Raw genomic sequence first — 24,717 nt, forward strand, 5'->3', positions numbered from 1 at the left:
CCCAAAAAGGGTTTTTTTTTTTTTTAAAACCCCCCCCCCCCCCCCCCCCCCCCCCCCCCGCCCCTCCTCTTTTCCCGACTTGCGTTTCATTTGACGCCTCGCTGATTTGATGCGCAGCCCGCGGTACTGCACTTGAACGAAGTGACTGGGCCCGATGGGCGTTTGGTCTTTGGACGAGATGGTGCGGATAGCTTCTGACATCTTCTTAATCCTTCGTTTGACTTGCCCGTGCTCGTGTTTTTTCTTTGTCCGGTTTCAATCGACAACTCATCCTGACTTGCACTTGCTGAGTAGTTCGCGATTTACGTAGCGATACCGTGACTGCTCTTCCGATCGGAACCACGGATGATGAAGATGACGAGACTGCTGATCTCAATGATTTGCAGGAGCTAGCCCTGGCCCTTATCCAGGCCGTGCGCCAGGAGGACCAAGGCCGCATCCAGCGTTTGCTGCAGAAACGCGCCCACCCAGACTTTATCAACCTCAAGGACGATCAGCTCCTCACAGCCCTTCATTATGCTGCTCGGGCTGGCAAGAAGGGCATCGTTGCCAATCTCACCGAGCACGGGGCTGGTCAGTTGGGGCCCATTGCTTAAGACTGAACTGGTTTTGCTTTGACACGAGTTGCACGCCCAGTTCAACCTGGCCTCGCTGATGATGATTTCATAGACCCCTGTGCTTTTGGCGAGGAAAGCATCACCCCGCTGCATCTAGCAGCCAAGGCTGGCGCGCGCGAGGCGCTCAGCACGCTGATCGATGCTCTGGCTGATCCAAAACTGGTCAACGTTGGCGATGATTACAGCCAAAGCCCACTCCACTATGCCTGCCGACGCTCCCGAACCATCAATTGCGTCAAGCTGCTGCTCCAACGCAACGCCAACGTCAATGCCTCCGATAAACAAGACGTGACTCCATTGCACAAGGCGTGCATGTACGGGCACCGCAAGGTGTGCTTCGTCAAGACCAGTCCACTCATGGGCACCCCTTGAGCACGCACACTCAAGGGGGCAACTCTCACACACCCACCTGCACTGCATGCCGTGCCGACGACGTGTGGGGTTGTTAGATGGTGGCAGTGATGCTGGATGCTGGTGCCAACATTCGTGCCCTTGATAATGAGCAAGGCACACCGTACGTTTTCATTTTTACCTTTCAACTCGGGCGTTTCTGCCTCGAGCTTCGACATTAGACTGACTTCTCCCCACTCACTATTGTTCTAGGCTGCACATGGCAGCCATGGAGGGCCACAGCAAAGTGGTGTCGCTCCTTTTGCATCGCGGACAAGAGGCTGTCTCGATGATGCTGCGTGACAAAGACACCTCTGGTCCGATCCGGGCGCAGATGGCAGTGTAGCTCCCCATGTTCCCATACTGCCCCTGCGTCATCCTGACCAGCAGGTTCTTCCGTGGCTATGTAGGCAATACGGCATTGCATTTGGCAGTGGAGAACGGCCATCCACATCTCGTGTCACTGCTGATCAAGGCCGATGAAAGCATCATCCACTTGGTCGATGCTCGCGGGCGCACGCCCTTGCACGTGGTAAGGGGTTCTGGCCTCTCCACGTATCCGCGCCAGCCCACGAGCGCAACGGCATGCTTGCGGCCATCCAACGATGCAATCCAGCCACCCGTCTCCACGTCTTGGATATGGACGCTCATCATCACATCACCGATGCGTTGTGGAATTTGGTTTTGGTTCGCATTGGCAGGCAGCAGCTGCAGGAAGCAAGGGCGCGGATATCTTCCAACGCCTCTTGGCCTACGGCGCTCGACTGCCAACAACTGATTCAGAAGGACTCACAGCAGCTCACGTGGCTGCCATGCACAACAACACAGCGGTGCTGCGGCTGATCCTTGACAGCAAGGGTGAAATCAACTGCACCGATAACGACGGGTAGGCTTTGGTTTGAATCCACCCTGGTGCTGCTGGAAAGCCAATTGGTACCGTCACCGACCACCCCTCACCCTTCTCCATCGGCGGCTCGCACGCGCCTGTGGGGGCTTTTAGGTTTACGCCCCTCATGATTGCTGCTTGGAAAGGCCAACTGGAGGCTGTCAAGCTTCTTTTGCAGAACGGAGCCGATCTGACAGTCACTGATAAGCTTGCGTATGTGTCTCGCAGCGCTGACATGCCACGCTGCTTTTGGCATCTCAAAGCTTGAATATGATCAAGGTGCTTACTTGATGGCGTGACGCGTGCAGTAAAACCGCGATTCACTGGGCGGTGGAGGGCCACCACGACAAGGTCGTGGCCGAGTTTCTGCAGTACATCCAAATTCACACCCTTTTTTCTGTCCTTGAGCAACCCGATCGGTGCGTGTCAACTTCAACTTGTCCAGTGGAGACGCAACAGCTGCCTCTGCGAGAACCTTTGTCCTGGTGCTGATCAAACCAACCACCCTGACCGTGCCTCGATCACATGTTTTAGGCATTTGGATACTTGCATGCACGTGGCGGCCAGCGCCGGTCACATTGGTATATTCGAACAATTGTGCCAGGTGGACGAAGCTACGGTCGTCCGGCTGATGCAAGCTCAAAATGATGATGAGCAAACACCATTGCATTTCGCCGCCAAGGCCGGCCATGCACGCCTGGGCCAAAAGCTATTGCGCCGGAATGCGCAGCTGTCCCTCATTGAGGATGCGGACTGTAATCGCGAGACGGCTTTGCACATTGCGGCCAGCTATGGGCACGCCTCCTTTGTCAAGATGCTTCTGGATGAAGGGGCCTCTGTGGAATCACGGTACGTGTCGGCTGTGGGTCCAGTCCTTTTTCCTTGTCTGCATCTCATGTGTTCTGACTGCTGGATGGCGAGCGCAGGAATAGCAAGCGATGGACTGCACTGGACTCGGCGGCCAAGTTTGGTCACCTGGATGTCGTCGATGTGCTGCTGGCAAACAATGCACCTATCAATGCCGCCGACATCAATAACGTGCGTCAGGCGCTTCGGTTGTAATTGCTAGCCGAAATCACGTGCACGGGGCTCATGCACAGGCCTGAACGTGGGTGCTTTAGGTCACGCCTCTGCACTTGGCCGCAGAGCAGGGCCACGTTGACGTCGTTGAGCGGCTGATTGACGGCAACGCCTCGCTGCGCATTCGCAATGCGGCGGGCATGAACGCCCTGGTACGCTTTTGATCTTGGCCCAATTTTGTGTCAAAGTAAACCCTGTTTCAAGTGAGGCTTGGGTGACTGTCATCCAACGTACTCACGGCCTTGTTGTGCCGTCTCCAACTTTTTTTGGAGAGATAGGAAGCTGCTGTCATGGCAGGTCAGTTGGATGCAGCGCTCAAGTTTATTGGCCACAACCGCTGGATGGAGGCCATGACCCATGGACAAGATTCCAAGGACCTGGGCGGGTCGCGTTCAACGTCCTTAACCACTCGCACGACTCCTATGAAACGCATGATCCGCTTCTTGCCCGAAGCGGCTCTCGCTGTACTCAAAGTACGTGGCTACAGATTGGGAGTGGGAGCAGGGCAGAGGAAGGCATGATCACGAAGGCATGCGGTGTTCAAAGGTTTGTCTTGCAAGCCTGGGCTCATGGATTCGTGATCTACGACTCGCTGCATGCTTGCTTGTGTAGCGATGCCGGGAGTCAGTGCCAGATCGACCCAACTGCGAAAAGTACATTTGGCGGTTCATTGATGAGGCTCCCAAGGGTAACATCTCGCACGTGGAGGACCATCCCTTGATGCTGATGGTGCATCACAACCGCGCAGAGCTGCTGGCGCATCCCGTGGTCGAGGCGCTGTTGTTTCACAAGCAGAAGAAGTTTGGCGCGCTCAGCATGTTTGTCAACCTGGCCCTCTATGTCACGTTTTTGGTCTTCTTGACCTACTTTGTGTGCCGCGTGCCCGTGGCTTTGGATAGTAAGCCAGACCTGAGAACTAGCCAGTACTTTGCATCGGCCATGATTATGGTGCTCTCTGGGATTCGTCTTCTCGCCGAATGCCTGCAGCTCAGCTTTGAGAAGCTTCGCTACTTTACCGATCCCTTGAATGTTGTCGAGTGGGCCGTGTTCTCGTGCTCGGTGGCCTTTATCGTGCCATTTTGGCTGGATTATGATCAATCCGTAACACAGTGGAGCGTGGGGGCCGTGGCTGTCTTTTTGTCGTGGATCAACGTGTTGCTCTTTGTACGAAAGCTTGATGTGTTTGGCATCTACGTCCTCATGTTTGAGGAAACGCTCAAGACCGTGATCAAGGTGTGTGTGTGTGTGTGTGTGTGTGTGTGTGTGGCGGCGTGTGCACTGGTTTTTTTTGCAGGCCGCATGGTTATGATTTGGAGACAGGCGGAATTTCGACTCATCCATTCTTTCTCTGTCGTATAGGTCTTGATTGTCTCGCTCCTTTTCTTGGCGGGCTTTAGCTTGAGCTTCCACATTCTGCTCAACAACACTTACTACTTTTCCAATGCCGATCGCTCGTTGATGAAGACCTTTGTCATGATGACGGGTGAATTTGGTGCGCACGTCTGTCTGCGCCTCGAGCATGCTTTGTTCATGGCGACCATAATGTCAAGAGACTAACGCAGTCATCTCGGCCTCCCTTTTTTTTGTTTTTAATTTTCTACCTTTCTTTCTTGTTGCAGAGTATTCGGATTATTTTGTTGATACGGTGCATCGGTTTCCGACGCTGCCCTTCTTCATGTTTGCCGTGTTTGTGCTCTTGATGCCTATTCTGCTGATGAATCTGCTGGTACGACACTTGATTGGCTCTCGCTGGATCTTTGCAAGGAGGTGTGTCATTCACTTGTTCTGTGGCAGATTGGTCTGGCGGTCGGCGATATTCAACGCATTCTGGAGCATGCCAAGTTTGCACGGCGCAAGGCGCGCGTGAAAGAGCTTTTGCCGTTGCAAGAGTTTGGTAGCTGGTTGACGGCGACTTTGCCCTTTCTCCGCACCAATCCTGAGCGCTTCTTTGTCAAGGTCAGTGCTCATTGTGGAGATGGTTGGTTGAGACCGATAGAAGTGGTGTTGTATGCCGGGCGCCAGCTTACGCCCTGATCGGATTTGGGACAGGAATACGTATTTGACCTGGCAGCCCGTCAACCTTGGCGAAAGGTGGTGTCGGCGTTGATCGACAGCGAGTTTGATTTCGAGCGGGTAGGACGTGGTTGCACTGCAGCGCCTTGCTGGGTATGCGAACGTGGTGCGCCGTTCTCATTTGTTTTGTCTGTTGGCTGACCTTTCAAACAGTATGACGAGGATACTGACGTGTCTGAGTTGATGCTGTTGCGAAAGGAAAACACACGCTTGACTGACGACCTGAAGCAGCTACGCAAGACATTGCGGATCGTTTCGCGCGAGTTTGAGGCTCAAAGCAAGCTCATTGATCGTCTTGCCCACCACCATGATATCGCGCTCATTGATTGAGTGCTGACCCTTGTGTGCTTGCAAAAGAGTGGTGATTCTATGAGTATGAAGTAGCCGCTGTCTCCCTTTTAACACTGGAGTAGCGGGGCGGGGCTCCTATAGTCGGAACAAAAGTCGACCCAATCGATCTGAATTTATGAATGAATGGAGCAACGACAAAATCTCTCTCTCAAAAAAAAATTGTGTGTGTGTGTGTGTGTTGTCTCTTTTTTTTCTTCTCCATTTTTTTCCTGTTGTTGTCTGAAGATGGCGAGGTGCTGGGGCCTGTTTGGTGTGGTCGTGGGGGTGTGGGCTTTGGTGGGGACGGTGGTGGAGGCCCAAACGAGTTTTCCACCGCCATTCGATCGGGTGTTGGCTTTGGGTGACGCGGGTCAAGATGTGTTTATCTTGCAGAACCTGATCCGCAACAACAACCAGAGCATCGTGTTGCGAAACGCGTCGGCTGTGTTTGACAATGCAACACAGGCAGCGGTGGTTGCGCTGCAACAGGCTTGGGGCTTGAGCGCGACGGGCGTGGCTGATGCCACGACTTTGGCCACGGTGCTGACACAGCTCAGCTGGGATCGCTATGTGGATGACGGCCGTCCTGCGTCGGCTCGTGGTTACGCGTACAAGATTCTGGTGCCCGTGCACCGCAACCGCAGCCTGGAGACCACGGCTGAGCTGCAAGCCGCCAATGGGACCGTTCTTTACCGCTTTCAAGGTCTGTGCCTTGGATGGTCGCGAGTCAATTCAAGCACGGTTTGGCTGCTACGAGTAAATTGTATCGCTTGCTCATTCGCCTCGTGCAAACGCGATCGTTCTCCGTGTGCGTCGGGTCCTGGGTGCTAGTGCGGGCGCATGGCTACAACAGCTGCCAGTGTGATGATGACTGGCCCAACTTCCACAACGACAATCCAGGGCTAAACATGTTCACGTCCAACGGCAATACGGTCACGGGCTTGATCATGGCCGACCTGAACAGCCCGGAACCAGATCCCAAGTCCTATGGACCCTATCCCATCAACCGGGCCGTGCAAGGGCTAGAGGGCAATGCGGCCTGGCTCGTGCCCAACATTCGAGATGGCTTGCTTTTGCACACGGGCGAATGGCCCAACTGGAGTCCCGGGGAGCCAATGCCCAACAGCGAGGGCTGCATGCACGTTCGTTTTGTCGCATGGTTGCCTTGGTTCTGATTGACGCGCGTTGTGTGTCAGTTTCGGTTCAACTCTTAAACTTGTGCCTCATGTCCATGGGTGTGTTGGTGTAGGCGTATCCCGAGTCGATTGATACCATCTACAAGACCCTGGTCAGCTTGGGCGTGGTCGTGCACACCAATCCCGGTAGGTGGAGGCTGATCTGCGCTGCGCGTGGCGCTAAGTTTGCATGGTGGTTTGACTCAACTTTGACCGCATGCACGTGTTGCCAGGCGGCGTGTTGCCCTATCCCTACAAGTCGCAAGGCCTCTTCAGCATCTACCAGGTGGACTAAGGGCATCGAGTCATGACTCGGCGCGGCTGCGTCCTTGGCGGCGCCCAGAATTGAGTATACGAACGTAGTGACCATATTACATAATTCATCGTTCACTGACTTCGCCAATAATATCTGACATTTTGTTACATGTTTGAGCCGCCGCCTGCCATGGCATACGTATCACCAAGAGGAACACATGTAGCCAAACCTCCCGTGTGCTGATGTGCTGCCAACTGTCCCCTCTTGAAGCAGGACCAGCTGGATCATTGAGCATGGGACACATTCCCCTTGTCAGTGTACTTGATGAAGCTATAAAGTAACTTGTTGCAGATGTATCATGGATAGTAATAACCTTATAAAGCGATGAGTGCAGTATTGATACGTAATGTCTGTGCGCCTCCTTCACAATGTCACCTGACCACAGTCTCATATCTCTGTCTTTGACTATGCGTTTGATAGTCTCTCTGCTTTAGTGTTTGAATCTACCCGTCTCGTCGTCTCGTTCCTGTCCCCATCTCTGCTTTTCTCTCAGTTCCTGTCTCTCCCTCTACGGTTTTCTCTGACTTTCGCTAAAGTCTCGTTGCTGGGGAGGGGTGCAACAATTTCTTTTGGCAGTGCAGGCCGGCTGATTCAATCAGTGGTCTGCATCTGACTCGCTGCCCTTTTCAGCAGCACAAAAGTATGTCTGCATGCTCGGCGCTCTTGGCTCTGTGTGTGTGAGTGTGTGAGAGAGAGAGAGAGAGAGAGAGAGAGAGAGAGAATTGGTTTCGAGAGAGAGAGAGAGAGAGTGAGAGGTGTGTGTGTGCATGTGTCGTGATGGCCCCGACGATTGTGGGCGGGCAGAACAACCGAAAACAGCACACGCATCCATCTATTCGTCGGTTGTTGTTCCATATCCTCATGCACATGTGTGTGTGTGTGTGTGTGTGTGTGTGTGTGTGTGTGCCATTTCTTTCTTGTCACTGGATCTCTGGTGTGCGATGAGCCGCCCCCCACTCTCGGCTCCGCCCCTTTCTCGCACTCAGTGTGACATTGGTGTGTGTGCGTGTGTATGTGGACAGCTCACGCGGCGCGGCTGCCTGCCTCCTTGTGATGACCCGGCAGGCTACGCCCCCCACCCCCCATTCCCCTTCTGAAGCCACTAGGTAAGGGGTGACTGAGTTCTTACCCACATTGGCGCCCACTCTGCGTTTTTCAGACCGCACTGGAAAGGTTTCAAGGCCCACATGAGCCTTGTCTCATTTTTCTTGAGCTCCATCTCAAGCTCAACACCTCACAGCTGCCGTTGCTTTCTCACCATTCTTACCTTTTGTGATCTTAATCAAGCCTGTTGGCAGTGAGCTGCCAGTGACCGAACCGCCATGGTTCGCGCTTCCACGGGCACAGCCTTCAAGCTACTGCTATGGAAAAACTACAAGCTTCAGGTACATCAAGCATCCGCCCCCCGCATGTACCAGCCTCTTGCGCCAGGCATGCTCTGCTGCTCCTTCTCATGCATCTCAACTTCTGACATTAACGATGCGTATAGGTTCGCCGCCCAGTCGGCACCTTTTTTGAAATTTTTGTGCCCACGTTTCTCTTCCTGGTCCTCTGGTCCCTCCGGTTCGTTGTGTCGGGCTTGTGGCCGCCCGCCACCCACATTCCGCATGATCAAGTCCAAACCCTTGGCCACCAACAACACTCACGCCCTGCGACGTATTTATAGAACACTGCTGAGCCAAGACAATCCGCCAGACACGGTGTTTTGTAGCATGCCCGTCTCGCCCCTCGATTCCATCACGCCACTAAACAACGGAGGATTGGGAAACTTGCAGTCGGAATTCGGCTGTAACTCAGCCTTTTACTTTCAGCCTCAATTCTTGATCAACCCAGACAGCGCCAGCGCCGACGAGCCTCTGCTGACCAAAGTCGGCTACACTCCCAATATCCCCGAGGGTGCGCCCAAATGCCCGGCTCCAACATGCCATTGAGTCATGGTCCTCTTTGCCGCTTGCGGTTGCTTACTCATTCCCTTCTGTGGCCAACCGGGCTTGGCAACCACGCTTTGCAACCCCTCCTTACAGTGGCCAACTTCATGAGCACTTTCCAGACCGCTCTTGGCACCTACTACAACCGCTCGTGTATCCTGGTGCCCTTTGAAGATGAGGGGTTTACCACTGCCGCCACGGGCAATGACAGCTTCACGGAAGGAGACTTCTACTTTGGCGTCGCCTTTTACTTGGACGACGATGGTGCAAAGGGCGAGCCCGGCCTCGACTTGAGTACCAACAAGGTGTGTATGCCCATACACCCATTTCTGCCGCGGGGAACGCGAAACACGCCCCTCTTAGTCTCACATGTTTATACATGCGCCCTTGTGCGCATCTCACTCACCTTAGGTGCACTACGAGCTGCGCATGACTCGCGACACCTTGGTCGACGAAGACGAGGATGGCTTCCAGACAAGCGACCTTTTTCCTCAGTGGATTACTCTGGTTTGTGCTTCGTCACTCAATTTTACCTCCTGCTTGATACGTTACTTTTTCCCTGATCCCCTGCCTGTTTGGCACGTCTGCAGGGCCCGGATATGAATTCAGCCTATTACGATTCTGGTTTTACCGTCATGCAAGCACTTTTTGATTCGCTCATCCTCATGGAGGTGTCCGGTTCAGACGTACCCCCCGTCTCATACCATCTCAAGCCAATGCCTTGGCCCTCCTACTCTGACGACAACTTTATTTACGTCATTCGGAGTACTCTGCCCCTCATTCTTATCTTTGCCTTTATCTATTCGGCCAGCTCGTACGGCTTTCCCCATCGCCCCCCCTTTGTATGTGCATGTCTGTGTGCGCTAAGCACGCTCACGGAGACCTTTGTGTGCTCATCGCTCGATACAGCATCACACGCGAACTCGTGTTTGAAAAGGAGCAGCGCCTTAAGGAAATGATGAAGATGATGGGTCTTTCTACTTGGGTGCATTGGCTGGCGTGGTTCACCAAGTGCTTCCTCTTTCTATTCATCTCCGTAGTCATTATCATGATCATCTTTGCGGTTGGTGACTGCTCACGCAGTGCCACGGCCATGGTTCGTCCCTGCGTTTTGCTCATTTTCTTTTTGACACCGATACCGGTATTTCTTTCCACAGGGCGCCGAGTTTGCGCGCTATTCCGACGGAGGACCCGTGTTTCTCCTCTTTTTGCTCTTTGCCGTCAACACCATCTGCCTCTGCTTCATGTTCAGGTATTTTTTTTTCTTTTCATTACTCGTTTGCGGCAGTGTAAAGCACAGACCCGAATCTCACTCCTTTTCTTTTTTTTTCTTTTCTTTGCACTAGCACTTTCTTTTCAAAGAGCAATGTGGCTTCAGCTGCCGGTGCCATCCTCTTCTTCCTCTTCTACATGCCCTACCTCTTTATTAGCGTATGTGCTCCCGGAGTTCTGCCTCTAGATAGCTCCCGCTGAGTTGTGTAGACGCGGCAATAGAAGGATCACCGTCGTCCAGTTTTTTCCTCGTCTTACCTGGTTGCCAACCAACCTGATCCGGCTCACTCGGGCCTGATCGCCTTCCATTTTTGTGTAGGAGGGCCTCGACGAGATGCCGCAATCAGATAAGGCCGGTGCCTGCTTACTTGGTCCAACCTGCGTTTCCATTGGCATGGATATCTTGTCCCGTTGGGAAGCCTCTGGTACGTCTGCTGACAAGTCTACTTCGCTTTGCCCTGTCTGCGTGGCAGCTGGCACATGGATAGCACAGCTGCCGTAATGCATCTTCATGCCTGTGTAGGACAAGGCCTGACGAGCAGTACCGTCAACAAGTCACCTTATGACGGTGACAGCGCCAAGTTTTCCATGGCGGCCGTTTACGGCATGCTCTTCTTGGATTCTCTTATTTATTTGCTTGTTACTTGGTACGATTGAGAGAATGGCTTCCGCTTTTTGAGTTGTTTCTTCAGGGTACTGCTTTAACTCGATTTGTCTGTTGACGACTGTTGTTTTTTTTCAGACTTACCCCTTGTTGATGGCTCATCTGTTCACATGTTTTGCACTCTCTTGACTTGTTTGATGGCAGGTACATGGAGAATGTTTTCCCCGGTGAATATGGCGTGCCTAGGCCTTGGTATTTCTTTGCCGATCCCAAGTACTGGACCGGCAAAGCCGACGAGGAGACACCATCCAATGCCCCCACCGTACCCCGTATGTTCTCTACCAAATCTCTGTTTTGACGGCACGCTTGAGTGTTGCTGGCAACACTCCGGTAAAGTCGTATTCACGCGCCGGCCAACATTTGCGGACTTGACAGATGGCACCGGTCCGCGAAGTGAGTTTGTCGAGGATTTTGCCGGCAACAACGCTGTAGGCATTCAGATCGAGGGTCTGCGCAAAGTTTTTTACGTAAGTGTTGATGCATGCCATTCAAAACTTTCTCCATGCGGGTCCTCATTGTCTTTGCCTCGCCGACACACACGCACCCACGGAACTTCTACAGCCACAAACGGGTGGCGCAAAGGTGGCGTTGGAGCACCTCGACCTAAACATGTACCGGGACCAGATCACGGCCTTGTTGGGGCACAACGGTGCTGGCAAAACAACGACCATCTCCATGCTGGTTGGCATGTATCCACCCACTGCTGGCACGGCCAAGGTGAACGGCCACAACATCAACGACGATATTGATGGCGTACGTGGGTTGTTTGACTGCGAGAATTGCCCCGACATCGGTTTCTTACTACTTTCTCTCACTGGTTGAACATGCGCGTGCTCATTTTCAGGTTCGCGATTCTTTGGGCATTTGCCCTCAATTCGACACGCTCTTCCCTACCTTGACCGTGTCTGAGCACATTGTGTTTTATAGCCGCCTGAAGGGTCTCTCCGTGGCCGAAGCCGAGGCGGAAGTTCCCGTTTACATCAAGGACATTGACCTTGAGGTGTGTTTGAATGCATCTCAGCATGCGCTGGCAATCCTGCCCAGCGGTGAAGTGCTTGTTTGGACTGCTTGCCCCCCTTGCTCAACATACTTTTTCCTTTGCAGAACAAAGCCGACGCCCGCGTCAACTCGCTCTCGGGAGGACAGCGCCGCGCCGTTTCTTGCGCTTTAGCACTCTGTGGTGGCAGTACCTTTGTGGCCCTCGATGAACCAACATCCGGCATGGATCCCTTCAAGCGCCGTCACACCTGGGACATGCTTCTGAAGCACAAACAGGATCGTACAATTGTACGTTTCTCTTGCCATCAAATTCGTAGCCCTCTTGTTTCATCCATTGTGCTGAACGTCGGCGCTTCCGTCTAACCACTTTTGTTTCCTTGCTTTCATGCGATGTCTCCAGATCCTAACGACCCACTTCATGGAGGAGGCTGATATTCTTGGCGATCGCATTGCCATTCTTGCCGACGGCGAGCTACGCACTGTCGGCAGCTCAATGTTTTTGAAGAATACTTTTGGTGTTGGCTACCACATGACTGTGGTCAAGGGTAGCAACTGCGATGTCGTGGGACTGCTGAATCTGGTGCAGCGTTATGCCCCCGAAGCTCAGATGACCAGCAACGTGGGCAGTGAGTTGACGGTGGTGGTACCCAAGAGTGCTTCCTCCAGATTCCCCGACATGTTCGCCGAACTTGAAACTGCGCAGCGCAAGCTGGACATTGCTAGCTTTGGTATGGGTGTGACTACTATGGAGGAAGTCTTCTTGAAGGTGCGATCGCGCGACTAGCCCATGGCTATATGTGATGGATGACACACGGCCATGCCACCACTTATGCCTGCTGCCGCTTTTGTCTCAGGTGGCAGAGGGTCGGCACTTGCAATCTGAGAGTGAGCAAAAAGAGGCCGAGCATTCCGCGCTCATCATGCCGGAGACGCGTCAATCTCGTGTGGAGACGGGCATGGCGCTACGCCTGCATCAATTTCGGGCCATGCTTACAAAACGCTTTGTCTATTCACTTCGCAATAAGAATGCCATTATCACCCAGGTGGGTTCTACGCTTCCCATCCATTCGCCCGCTCCGCTTTGGATTCTCTTTCCTACCCTCCCCCTCTTGATGTTCCATGCTTTGTGCAACGGCTCATTTGCACCATTTGCTTGTCATTTTGTCTGCTAGATCCTTCTGCCCTTGACGTTTACTTTTATTGCCCTTGCCGTTGTTACATGGGGGGCGACTGACAGTTTGGAGGAGCCAGAACTGCTCTTTGCCTTTGATGGTTATGGTGACACGACGCTGCGTTACTCGGCCCAGGACACGGCAGGCAATTACTGGTCTTGTAAGTAACATCTGCATGTTGGGTGCCTCCACCCACTGGCCGTGCCGATGCCTTTGTTGTCTTTGCCATTTGTGCACGCTCCTGTTTCACTGTCACCATTTGATATCGCGTACCCGTTTTTGCCCCGGCTGTGCAGACATTAATCCCGAGGGCGAAGCAGCCTTGGCTGAGCTGGCTTCGCAGACGACGCCTGGCATGTCGGCCTTTACAAGCCAGTTTCCCGGTTTGACCTCGGATGCTCGCTTTGCGCAGTTCTCCCTGATGGATGAGACAGCTGGAAACATGTCGGATATCTTGCTCGAGGCTGCCCGCAACTACAACCGGGACGACTTTTTCCAAGAGAACATTGCTGCCGTGCACGTGCAGGCCGGTCCGCTCATACTCGCAGCCGTCGGATCGGCGCTGCAGTGGTGGGACGGTAACAACTTTGTGGGTTCTACTGTACAGTGGACCTCGGGCACGACCATTCAGTTTGTGTTTGCCACCGACCTGGGCATCTCCTCTCTGATTGCAGACGGCACAACGGTCGAGTTTGTGTACGGCGATGCGACGACTGACATGAGCGTTCCCGTGTGCAATGGCGATGCGGTCAAGACGGCTTGCGTGTGGACCCCGGCCTCAAGTGTGGCCGATGTCGAGATTGACATGAGCGGTGCAGGCACGACGCCGCTATCAATCTCATTTGAAGCAGCGAGTCGCTCGGACACGGGTTCGCTGCGCGCATTTGGGTGGTTCTCCATGCAGGCTCTGCACGGCGCACCGCAGACGCTCAACCTCATTTCCAACGCCGCCATTCGACAAGCGACGGGTGATAGCAGCGCGCGGATCTACACGTACAACAAGCCAGCCCCACTGTCCTCCGCAGATGCTGCGGACGAGATTGAGACAGATGCTACAGGATTTCAGGTGGCCATCAACCTTGTCTTTGCTACGGGCTTTTTGATGGCGTCTTGGATGCTTTTCATTATCGCCGAGCGCGCCAACAAGGCCAAGCACATTCAGTTTGTTTCGGGCGTCAACGTGACCGTTTTCTGGCTGGCCAACTACACCTGGGACTTGTTTACTCTGCTTTTCCCAACAATTGGCGTCCTGATCATTTTCGCTGCCTTCAACGTCCACGCATACACGGATGACAATCGACTAGGCCTCGTCTTCCTGCTCTTCATGCTCATGGGCTGGGCCGGCATCCCTCTCATCTACATTGTGAGCCGATTCTTTAGCACTCCGGCTGGTGGCTATGCCATGACATCCATCTTTCTGATCATTGGTGGCATAGCCATGCTACTGGGTGTGTTCATCAGCCTGTTGCTCAGTGATCCCGATACCAGCGAAACGTTACGCTACGTCTTCTACCTTGTGCCCAACTTTGCCGTCGGTCAAGCTCTCTTCGATATGTACACCAACTACCTGTATGAAGAACGGTGTGCGACCGCAGGACCTGGCGACCTGGCATGCTTTGAGGCCACCGACTATACATCGATGGAGATTCCCGGTATTGGCGCCCCACTTTTGTACTTGGCTATTGCTGGGCCAGTGTGGTTTGCGCTGCTGATGCTCTTGGAGCATGACATCCTCCCCAGCTTCGACCCTCGGGCATTTAACACCCCCAAGCGTGAAGAGGACTCGGACGTGGCCAAGGAGCGCCAGCGCGTGCTGGCGGGACAGGCTAACGACGATCAATTGGTTGTGCGCGACTTGGTGCGCGTGTACAACAAGAGTGGGCAAGGTCGATCCTCTAAGGAGCGCTTCACGGCGGTCGATGGTTTAACGTTTGGCATCCCGGCTGGCGAGTGCTTTGGCCTGCTTGGAGTAAACGGCGCTGGCAAAACCACCACGTTCCGCATGCTGACGGGCGATGAGCACCCCACCGAGGGCTCGATTGTCGCGGCCAAGTACAACCTGGCGACTCATCTGCGCCAAGCACGTCAATTTATTGGCTATTGTCCTCAGGTGCGTATGCGATTCAGGGGTCGAGACGAAGAGGCGTTGCCCAGGCAGGCTTGTATCTTCTCATATTCGTTCTTCGTGCATGCAGTATGACGCCTTGATTGGGCTGCTCACGGCCCGCGAACACTTGGTGATGTATGCCCGCCTGCGCGGCGTGCCTGAGGAAGAGGTGCGAACACTGGCTGTGGTCGAGGCAGATCTGCTGTGGGTGGGTCCGCTCACGCGAGCCGCTTCCATGCTATAGGTTGGCCCGCTCGTGTCGGAGCTGATCCAAAAGCTGGATCTCAGTATGTATGCGGACAAGCCGGCTGGTACTTATTCTGGCGGCAACAAGCGCAAGCTTTCTACGGCCATTGCCATCATTGGCAATCCTGCCATCGTGTTCCTGGACGAGGTGCGAGCGAATAGGCTTGTTACTTTATTTCTGCACCCCTCCTGTGTGTTGGCTCATGGCTGTTGTTTGATCTCGGGGTGGCTTGTTTCTCATGGATTTCGGCCACACTAGCCCTCAACCGGCGTGGACCCAGCTTCGCGACGTTTCCTGTGGCGTGTACTGGACGGTGTCAAGGCCAACGGCCAATCAGTCGTGCTGACCAGTCACAGCATGGAGGAGTGCGAGGCCTTGTGCAGTCGTCTAGCTATCATGGTCAATGGCCGCTTCCGTTGCATGGGGAGCCCTGGCCACTTGCGCAACAAGTAAGGAGTGTGGGATAGCTGGCATCGTGTTCTTCCGCAGATGCTGTTCAGGCCAATTGGTTTTACGAGTGATTGGAGCCTCACGAGTGGTTCCTTGTGGTACACCCGCGACAACAGGTTTGGCAAGGGCTACCGTCTGGCCATCAAGATGCGCCCAAACAATGGCCAGGTGGGTGACACAGCTGGCATCAAACGGTTTGTGGAGGCCAACTTTGGAGGCGCTAACCTGTACGAGGAACACAATGGCTACGTACAATTTGACGTGAGTATTTGCATGGTGTGAAGCTATGAAGTGTAGCTGGTCCTATGAAGTGTAGCTGGTCCTATTATCATCAGTTGAGCGAGGTCGCGACAGCGTCGGTGATTGCTTCTGATGTTTTTGGTTGTTACACTTATGAGCTACTCTCTGTCTCTCTTCCACTTGTCTTGCTCTGATGCTTGGTACAGATTGCCGTGTTGGCCGAGAACACCTGGTCTGAGATGTTCCGCAAATTGGAGCATGCGCGCCAACAGTTTGATATCGAGGATTATTCAATCTCCGAGACGAGTCTGGAACAGGTCTTTTTGCAGTTTGCCTCGGAGCAACACTCGGACGAAGCGGAGCGTGTTGGCGACTTTAGCCGCACGTCGGCAAGCCAGAGCCAAGATCGCGTGACCACGCTATGAGTAGATGCGCGATAAGGTATATTTTGAACCACCCCCGGAGCCGACTGGGTTGCGTCACTCTGTGAGAGATTGTGAACGTGTGCACGATCGGTCATGTTGTACTGAGTTGTCAGAGTTGTGGAATTGTGTGTCTGTGTTCTCATGGGCTGCGTCTTGGCGAGCTTTGGCGTTGTACGATTGTTGATTGATATAACACACACGTCAAGACGTCAAGGGCAACCAGCTGTTGTGAATTTTCGTGTGCCTGTAATGTCAAACTCGAAATGGCATAATTGAATGCTTTGTCGACGCTTGCATGTTCGAACCACTTTCTCAATGGCAGGTTCCTCCCATTCCCATTAAATGGAAATGCCCATATTCCCACTCGCTTTGTGCTTTGTTTGCGTCCTTGCGATCGATTGGGAAGCCCACAGATGGCAAGGCAGAGAAGGAAATGAAATATTATATAATAGTCGCTGAATTGTTTTGGCCCTATCGCAGTCAACTCAGCGCGATCATGCATGCCAGGAGCTTGACACTGCCAAGCTGAAGCATTCATCGTCCAAAAACAACTCAAAGAGCATTTTATTATCAAAATCATGTTTGTACATGATGGCTCTTTCAAAGACGGGTGATGGGGTTGTCGCTCAGCGACAGTCAAGGGATCGAGGCGGGGCATAGTAGTACGGGAGCAAGGCTACGGCACGGTGACGATCTGCGGGGCTCGGGCGAGTTGGCGATGGAGCACGCGTTTGATTTCAACGCTTTCCAAGTGTGCTTGGCGCAGGCGATCTCTTTGGCCACGGATGAGACTCAGCTCACTGAAAGGATTCTCGTAGTTTGGGTCTGGTTCGTCGGTGAGCTGCATTTCTTGAAGCAGCAGTTCGAGGGCGCGGCGGTGCGATGGTTGTTCTTGGTAGATTCGGGCGGGCAGGCAGATGCGTGTTACAGCCCAGCGCACGAGATCCACACGCACGGGGTACTTGTCCACCAGCGCATGTACCTATGGTCAAGTCAGACGTGGCAGGTCCAAGGGGAAGTGAAGGGGGAAGCAAGTCAAGGTCACGGGCGAAGGAAAGGCCAATGGGGATGGTCCCGGGTCTACCTGATCGGGCAAGCGGAGCGCCAAATCGGCAAGGAAGGCTGCATTCTGCCAGACTTGAATGAGCGCTTCCAGCTGCGCGGGCTCGTCCGGAAGCTCTGGTTGCGCCACGTCAATGTTACTGGCAAGCTGGCCCTGAGCGGCATGCAGTTGGCGAAAGATCTCATCGAGCAAGGGCTTGGTGAGGGCAAATCGACGCTCAAAGAGGGGCTTGGCGAATATGTGCTCCGCTGCAGCCATGTGATGACGCCGCTTTTCGACAAAGTGCTTGACAAAGGCCTGATAGAGCCGCTCGCCCGTTGCCTCGCTGTCAGCGAGGGCGGGCTCATCAGCGGCGGCCGCAGCGCGCAAAGCCTCGAGTGTGGCCTGACCCGGCATCGCAGCATCCCCCTCCAGCGCCCCCATAGCCCCGATGAAGCAAGCCATACCCAAGACCAGGACCAGCGCCCAGTTTGAGCCAAGCCCGGGCCATGGCCGCCCACATCTAGATGACGCGCGCAGCGCAGCCATCTTGTCCAGTCGCTGGAAAAAAAAAAGTGAGAGAGAGAGGGAGAACGCGCTGGAAGCCGAGCATTATACATCCAAGGGGATGAACTTTATATTTTGAAGAAACGATGACATGCTGACTATTTATGGGATTCAAGGGTAAAAAACAACCGACTTTTGGTAAAAGTGACTGACTGACAGCTGGTCGTCAGATTTTCTGGTGCGAGAAGATCCGTTTTTAACGTTGAAACAATACAAAAACCACCCACTATCCGTTTCTTCACCTTCTCGAAGGAATGTCCCCCGCCACCCCCAGCTCCGCATCCTCTTTGCTTTCAAGCAAAGCTCGATCCAAAAAGTGGGCGGATCACCAAACAAAACAACAAAGCGTTTAGGTGTGTAGAGCGGTGTGAGCGAGAGCGAACCACACACACAAACGAAAGAGAGAGAGAGAGAGAGAGAGGGACGAGTCAGTGACTTTCCTTTTGTTGACGGCTGAGACATCAACCGCCAATGTAAGTCAACTGCAGCGCCAAACGGCAGCGCCGCTCCATGTTCATCGTTGGTTGTGAGACACGGGGACACACACACAGTCAAGGGGTTGAAACAGCGTTTGAATTGGGCCTTTGGCCAGTACCATTGCCTGTTTTGGCTTTTGGCGTTGCACTGCCAAACAAGAGCTTGGCAGACAGCCCCTGATCAAGTCCTCGAGCGCCAAGGGGCGGATCACAAAGCACCACTCGGGGTTGATCAGGCAGTCGCATCCACAGTCGTTCAGCCTTTGCAATGCTACAGTGGACTCGTGCATGGCTGTGGATGGGTGTGCCTTGTTTTGCTTGCTCAGCTTGTGTGACTGCCACTGATTCTGAACGATTTTGATTCATTGCTTTTGGCTGCTGCTGCTGCCATGTCCGTGTTTTTTGTGCCCGCGCCACATTCCATCCACCCATCAGAAGACACCACTGCTCGAGGACCTGCTCTGCTCCAATCTCATTGTTGTGGTGCGCTATTTTCTTTTTGCTCGGCCCTCGTGTGTCCGGTAGCATGGATCAAGGACGCAAGGTCTGGGCGCCCAATGTGGCCGAGGGCTTCATTCTGGGTGAAATCTCGGACTTTGGCGCCGACACCCTCACTGTTCAGCCCATCGACGGTGGCAAGGTCAGTTGCCACACCTCGACCCTTTGCCCTTCCCCCGTCCAGTTTTATTCAGTCATCTGTGATACGGCTACTTACCTCAAAACTGCGTTTCATGATGCTGTTTTAGCCCATCGATGCCCCTTACGATGCCGTCTACCCTGCAGAGGAGGAGGATGCCAAGGATGTGGCCGATAACTGTACGTATCATCGACGCAAACACCCGTGTCAAGGCTTGAGCAGTGACCGATTTCTCCGATGCTGATGGCTGTGATCCCAATGCTTCTTGCAGGCGCCCTCATGTACCTGAACGAGGCAACCCTCCTCCATAACCTGCGTCGCCGCTTCATGAAGGACGACATTTACACCTACACGGCCAACATCCTTCTGGCCATCAACCCTTACCATACCTTGGACATTTACGGCAAGGAAGTGCAGGCCCGTTACCGCGGCGCCTCGCTCGGTGTGGAGCCCCCGCACGTCTACGCCATTGGTATGTGAGCCGCACCCTTCTTGGTAAACAAACCATCGCCGAGCTACCACGCCTTACCAGCTATTTCCTCACGATGTTGCGTCGCTTGCATCATCTCCTTAGCCGACAAGGCCTACCGTGACATGCGTAACCTTCGCCTGAGCCAGGGTATCATTGTCAGTGGTGAGTCGGGTGCCGGTAAGACCGAATCCACCAAGCACATTCTGCGCTACCTTACCGACTCGTACGGTGGCGGTGGCAACGTCGCCGACCTCGAGTCGCGCATTCTGGCCGCCAACCCTTTCCTCGAGTCGTTTGGTAACGCCAAGACCACGCGTAACAACAACTCGTCGCGTTTCGGCAAGTTTGTGGAACTCCACTTCAACCGCAACGCCCTTGTTGTGGGTGCCTACATTGAGCACTACCTCCTTGAAAAGTCACGCATCATTGAGCAGTCGGACAAGGAACGTAACTACCACGTCTTTTACCGCCTTTGCAAGGGTGCCCCCGACAACGTGCGCACCGCCCTCAACCTGGGTGCCGTCGACTCGTACGAGTACCTCAAGCACGGTATCTGCACTGACGTCCAGTTCCTTGATGACAAGAAGGACTTTGCCATCATGGAAAAGTCCATGGACGACTGTGGTCTCAGCGGCGAGGAGAAGTCAAACGTCTTCCGCATCTCTGCTGCCGTGCTGCACATTGGTAACATCTCCTTCGATGATTCTGGTGATGATGGTACCGCCACCGTTGCGGCGGACAGCCAAAAGTCGCTCGAGGGTGTCGCCAAGATGCTCGGCCTCGAAAAGGATGCCTTCAGCGAGTGCATGTGCTACAACTTCCTGAACATTGCCGGTAACGAGATGAAGAAGGGCAAGACCGTCGAAGACGCGCGCTTCAACCGCAACGCCCTGGCCAAGGCCATGTACTCAAAGCTCTTCGACTGGATTGTCGCCCGTATCAACCAGTGCTTCCCCTTTGACCGCTCTGAGAACTTTATCGGTGTCCTCGATATCGCCGGCTTCGAGTACTTCCAGGTCAACAGCTTTGAGCAGTTTTGCATCAACTACTGTAACGAGAAGCTTCAGCAGTTCTTCAACGAGCGCGTCCTCAAGGACGAGCAGGAGCTCTACGTCAAGGAGTCGATCAAGTTCAAGGAGGTTGAGTTTGTGGACAACCAGGACTGCATTGACCTCATTGAGCTCAAGGGCACTGGTATCCTCTCCATCCTGGATGAGCAGTCCAAGCTGCCCCGTGCCAACGACGAGGCTTTCACCGAGAAGCTCCACCAGGTGCACAAGGATCACTTCCGCCTCCAGCTGCCCCGCAAGTCCAAGATGGCTTACTACAAGAAGCTTCGCGATGCCGAAGGCTTTATTGTTCGCCACTTTGCCGGTGCTGTCTGCTACCAGACCAACGGCTTTATCGATAAGAACAACGATGCTCTCACTTACGATCTGGCCGCCCTCATGGACAGCTCCAAGGATCCCTTCACCCGTGCTCTCTTTGAGGCCAAGGAGGGTGATCCCAAGCCTCAGAAGGGCAAGATTACCCTCATCTCCCTGGGCAGCAAGTTTATCGGCGCCCTTGGCCAGCTCATGGACAAGCTCCGCTCCACCCGCTCCTCTTTCATCCGCTGCATCAAGCCCAACCAGAAGATGCAGCCCAAGCTCTTCAGCGGCGGCGAAATTCTCTCCCAGCTGCAGTGCGCTGGCATGGTCTCCGTGCTTGACCTCATGCAGGGTGGTTTCCCCTCGCGTACGGCGTTCCAGGACCTGTACGACATGTACAAGTCGGTGCTGCCCCCTGCACTGGCCTCGCTCGACCCTCGTACCTTCGCCAAGGCCCTCTTCAAGGCCCTTGGTCTGAACGAGGACGATTTCCAGTTTGGTGTTTCCAAGGTCTTCTTCCGCCCCGGCAAGTTTGCTGAGTTTGACACCATTATGAAGTCTGACCCCGAGAACTTGCAGAAGCTGGTTGGCAAGGTCATGGAGTGGCTTGTCAAGCAGCGCTGGAAAAAGCTGGCCTGGGCTTGCGTCTCGTGCCTCAAGTTTGCCGCCAAGATTCGTGCTCGCGCTGGCTCAGCCATTACGATCCAGAAGACCGTGCTCATGTACCTTGCGCGCCGCACCCACAAGCCTCGCTACCAGGGCATCAAGCGCCTCAGCCAGTTCCGCGATCAGCTCCACACCCTCGGCGAGGTCGTGGAGAAGCTCGAGAAGAACAAAGAGAAGTTCCAGAAGATTGTCGGCGACATCAACGGCGAGCTTGATACGGCTATCAACAAGATCAAGACCTCAGACTCGATCACCCGTGATGACATCAACAACCTTGCCAAGGGCATGGAGGACAAGATGGAGAAGCAGCTGGCTGCTATCCGCAAGGAGCAGGAGAAGCAAAAGCTTCAGGCCGAGGCGGACCGTTTGAAGAAGCTGGCCGAGGAGAAGGAACGCCAGCGTAAGCAACGTGAGGACGAGGAGCGCGAACGCCAGGCTGCCGAGGAGGAGGCCCGTCGTGTCAAGGACATGGAGGCCCAGGCAAAGAAGGAGGCCGACGAGGAAGCTAAGCGCATGGAGCAACTCCGCATCCAGAAGGAGAAGGAGGAGCACAACGCCAAGCTTCAGCAGAAGCGCTCCGAGGAAGCCAAGCGCGAGGCTGAAGAGCAGGCCCGTGCCGAGCAGGAACGCCGTGACCAGGAACTGGCCATGCGTTTGGCCCAGGATCAGGCCAACCCTGATCAGGCCCTTACGGATGAGGCTCGTGAGGCCATTGCCAAGGGCCCCGCCGTTAAGCGCAAGAACCTGCGTGCCGTTACCCACTCGAGCAAGAACGTCGAGAAGGCGCACAAGCGCCACGACCTCAGCAAGTGGAAGTATGCCGATCTCCGCGACACGATCAACACGTCGTGCGACATTGACCTGCTCGAGGCTTGCCGTGAGGAGTTCCATCGTCGTCTGAAGGTATACCACGCTTGGAAGATGAAGAACCAGCAGAAGCAGGCTGCTCAGCAGTCGCGCACGCCCTCTGCTCTGCACCAGGCGGCTACATCGCGCTCGGCGGCCCCTGCGCCCCCGGCCAAGGCCAAGGCCAAGAAAGGCGAGCTGCCCCAGCGCTACTTCCGCATCCCCTTTGTTCGTCCCGATCAGGACAAGAAGGCTGGTTACCAGAAGAAGGGCTGGTGGTTCGCTCACTTCCACGGTCAGTGGATCGCCCGCCAGATGGAGCTGCACCCCGACAAGCCCCCGGTCCTTCTCGTGGCTGGCAAGGACGACATGGAGATGTGCGAGCTCAGCCTCGACGAGACAGGTCTGTCCCGCAAGCGCGGTGCTGAGATTCTGGCTCGCGAGTTCGAGGAGGAGTGGAAGAAGCACGGCGGCCAGCCCTATGTCGTGGCCACGCCTGCCAAGAAGTAAACACTTTTGTCGTCGCTTCAGGATGGACGTGTGGGGTCCAGTTGCGTTGCCGAATCAGTTTGTTTGTTAATTTTTGTACTGATTGGCTTACGCTTTAGTGTTTGCGTTGGCTTCTTGTTCCTTTCTTTCTAAATGTTACTGCGGCGAGGTGTTGCCCTTTTTTGTTAAGCACGGAACACGATGACCCGCCCTCAAATGACAACTGTTTACGAATTGAGACCCTTGGTTTTATTTCCTGTGCTGACCACAACCAGCTCGCCAAGAGGCTAATCACAATTAGCGATGCGATGTGCCATTTGTCAGATTAATTTCCAACAACATGCACTTTTGATTTTTTCTTTTTGGCCAACACCGCCAATACCTAGGACTGCCTGCCTGCCCGCCTGCCTGCCTGTTCGACGGCCAATCCTGGTCACTGTCGGCCGTGGTCATTCAAAGGAACCGTGCATGATGGAGGCTGGGTCTGGGGATTTTGTGCCACCCTTTGAAGCTCCAAAAGATGGCGAAGAGCTGAGCTCTTGGACGTTTTGGCAGTTTTTTCTCGAGAATGTCAGTCTGAGGGCCAGCGAGCTGCTGTGCCATGCCTCTCTCTCTCCTGCCCGAGCCTCTAGTTGCACCTCATTCGCGCAATGCCCTGTTTGTGGTGCATCCCATACAAGGTCGATTGGACAGAACCACTTTTGGCCGGCCTGATTGCCTTCCACCTCCTTTGCTTTATGATCATTCTAACCACGAAACGGTTTCAGACCTTCCAGCTACTCTTTGGCACCGCACTCGGTCCGTCTGCATGTGCCCCTGTGGTCACGCAGCTGCCGTGGTCCAAGGTTGCCCTCATACTCAATCCGTCCTTTTCTGAACGCCAATGCAAACCTATTTGCCAGGGTGTCTTGTTCTATGCGCGGAGCAGATCAACGAATACGGTGCTCTCCACTGGGAGTATGTTGATGGCCCCCTGATATCTCGCAATCGCTCAACGATCATGCTTTCAGATCCACTACTCATCTTGGCAACCCCCTCTTTGTTTTTTCTCATAGAGAGCTAGCACAGCACCAGTATTTTGATTCTTATGGATTCTTCATCTCGATTGTCTTCTCCTTGCCCATCCTTCTCAACTGTCTGCTCTTGGTGGTACGCACGCACTTGTCACATTTGTACTTGACTGCCAAGCCCTCCTGCTGTGGCTCCAATCTCATGCTAGCTCCCGAATAAACCAGATTATTTGGGTTACCGATGCTTCTGGCATGCTGGTCAGTCTCAAGCGTCAGCAGCTGTTGGCCCGGCGTGCTGCTACAGCCAAAGCACAGGCACAGCTTGAGCCCGAAGCTGAGGCTGAGGCCATTACTCCCTCTCCTGAAGCTGCTGATGTGGACTCGCCAAGCTCAACCCAAAATAAGAAAATTCAGTAAACTGATAGGCGTGCCGTCATCGTTAGTCACCGATCAAATCGAATAAGTTCAGGACTGTGACCCTTTCCTTTCTTGTTGACTCGCTCCGACTGGTGACAGCGGTCGGAACTTTCTTTCCAACGTCAGAGACAAGCTTCGATTGCATTGTTGTTAAGTCGCCTAGGCGTTGAGTCAAGGGTGAAGACTGGGGGTAGGGAAAGACAGCGAAACGCAGCCAAAAACCAGAATACGAAAGTAAACCTTGAGCAGGCTTTTAAAAACGACACAAAGTGGGCCTTGGGCCCAAGTCAAGCCAAAAGTGCACCGTGCACTCTTCTGACATGACAAGAGAAAAAAAATAAAAATCATCAGATA

The 24,717-nt window shown here is 54.1% G+C and overlaps 6 protein-coding genes across 6 annotated transcripts; 5 read left to right on the forward strand and 1 right to left on the reverse strand.

The window, feature by feature from the left end:
- Positions 1–776: 776 nt before the first annotated feature.
- On the forward strand, positions 777–2,161 carry MONBRDRAFT_14695 (uncharacterized protein; the record flags this gene model as incomplete). Its single annotated transcript, XM_001742892.1, has 3 exons — positions 777–947; positions 1,447–1,546; positions 2,040–2,161. Coding segments are annotated over 3 exons (393 nt in total), but the record flags the coding sequence as incomplete, so codon positions are not given.
- A 3,461-nt stretch (positions 2,162–5,622) lies between these two features.
- MONBRDRAFT_22693 (uncharacterized protein) lies at positions 5,623–13,684 on the forward strand (the record flags this gene model as incomplete). The annotated part of the gene is made up of 27 exons (XM_001742893.1): positions 5,623–6,079; positions 6,208–6,518; positions 6,626–6,698; positions 6,785–6,837; positions 7,550–7,622; positions 7,672–7,801; positions 7,933–7,973; positions 8,215–8,252; positions 8,357–8,430; positions 8,534–8,763; positions 8,892–9,100; positions 9,207–9,302; positions 9,386–9,609; positions 9,705–9,891; positions 9,953–10,047; positions 10,142–10,226; positions 10,387–10,492; positions 10,591–10,714; positions 10,876–11,000; positions 11,107–11,198; positions 11,293–11,484; positions 11,576–11,731; positions 11,836–12,018; positions 12,131–12,496; positions 12,585–12,773; positions 12,903–13,062; positions 13,199–13,684. Coding segments are annotated over 27 exons (4,555 nt in total), but the record flags the coding sequence as incomplete, so codon positions are not given.
- Positions 13,685–13,800: 116 nt separating this feature from the next.
- Positions 13,801–16,371, forward strand: MONBRDRAFT_5556 (uncharacterized protein; the record flags this gene model as incomplete). Its single annotated transcript, XM_001742894.1, has 6 exons — positions 13,801–15,012; positions 15,098–15,178; positions 15,254–15,403; positions 15,515–15,705; positions 15,823–15,967; positions 16,153–16,371. The coding sequence occupies 6 exons, from the start codon at positions 13,801–13,803 to the stop codon at positions 16,369–16,371; spliced, it is 1,998 nt and encodes a 665-aa protein (XP_001742946.1).
- Positions 16,372–17,047: 676 nt separating this feature from the next.
- On the reverse strand, positions 17,048–17,962 carry MONBRDRAFT_22695 (uncharacterized protein; the record flags this gene model as incomplete). The annotated part of the gene is made up of 2 exons (XM_001743215.1): positions 17,048–17,353; positions 17,456–17,962. The coding sequence occupies 2 exons, from the start codon at positions 17,960–17,962 to the stop codon at positions 17,048–17,050; spliced, it is 813 nt and encodes a 270-aa protein (XP_001743267.1).
- Positions 17,963–18,431: 469 nt separating this feature from the next.
- On the forward strand, positions 18,432–23,187 carry MONBRDRAFT_19467 (uncharacterized protein). The gene is made up of 5 exons (XM_001742895.1): positions 18,432–18,453; positions 18,982–19,096; positions 19,203–19,272; positions 19,365–19,565; positions 19,668–23,187. Exons 2-5 carry the CDS (start codon positions 18,983–18,985, stop codon positions 22,955–22,957), a joined length of 3,675 nt encoding a protein of 1,224 aa, XP_001742947.1. The 5' UTR covers positions 18,432–18,453; position 18,982; the 3' UTR covers positions 22,958–23,187.
- Positions 23,188–23,322: 135 nt separating this feature from the next.
- MONBRDRAFT_22697 (uncharacterized protein) lies at positions 23,323–24,363 on the forward strand (the record flags this gene model as incomplete). The annotated part of the gene is made up of 5 exons (XM_001742896.1): positions 23,323–23,600; positions 23,630–23,734; positions 23,839–23,893; positions 23,992–24,085; positions 24,172–24,363. Coding segments are annotated over 5 exons (723 nt in total), but the record flags the coding sequence as incomplete, so codon positions are not given.
- Positions 24,364–24,717: the final 354 nt, after the last annotated feature.

This window comes from Monosiga brevicollis, genomic scaffold, assembly GCF_000002865.3.
Source record: "Monosiga brevicollis MX1 MONBRscaffold_3 genomic scaffold, whole genome shotgun sequence".
NCBI lineage: Eukaryota > Choanoflagellata > Craspedida > Salpingoecidae > Monosiga > Monosiga brevicollis.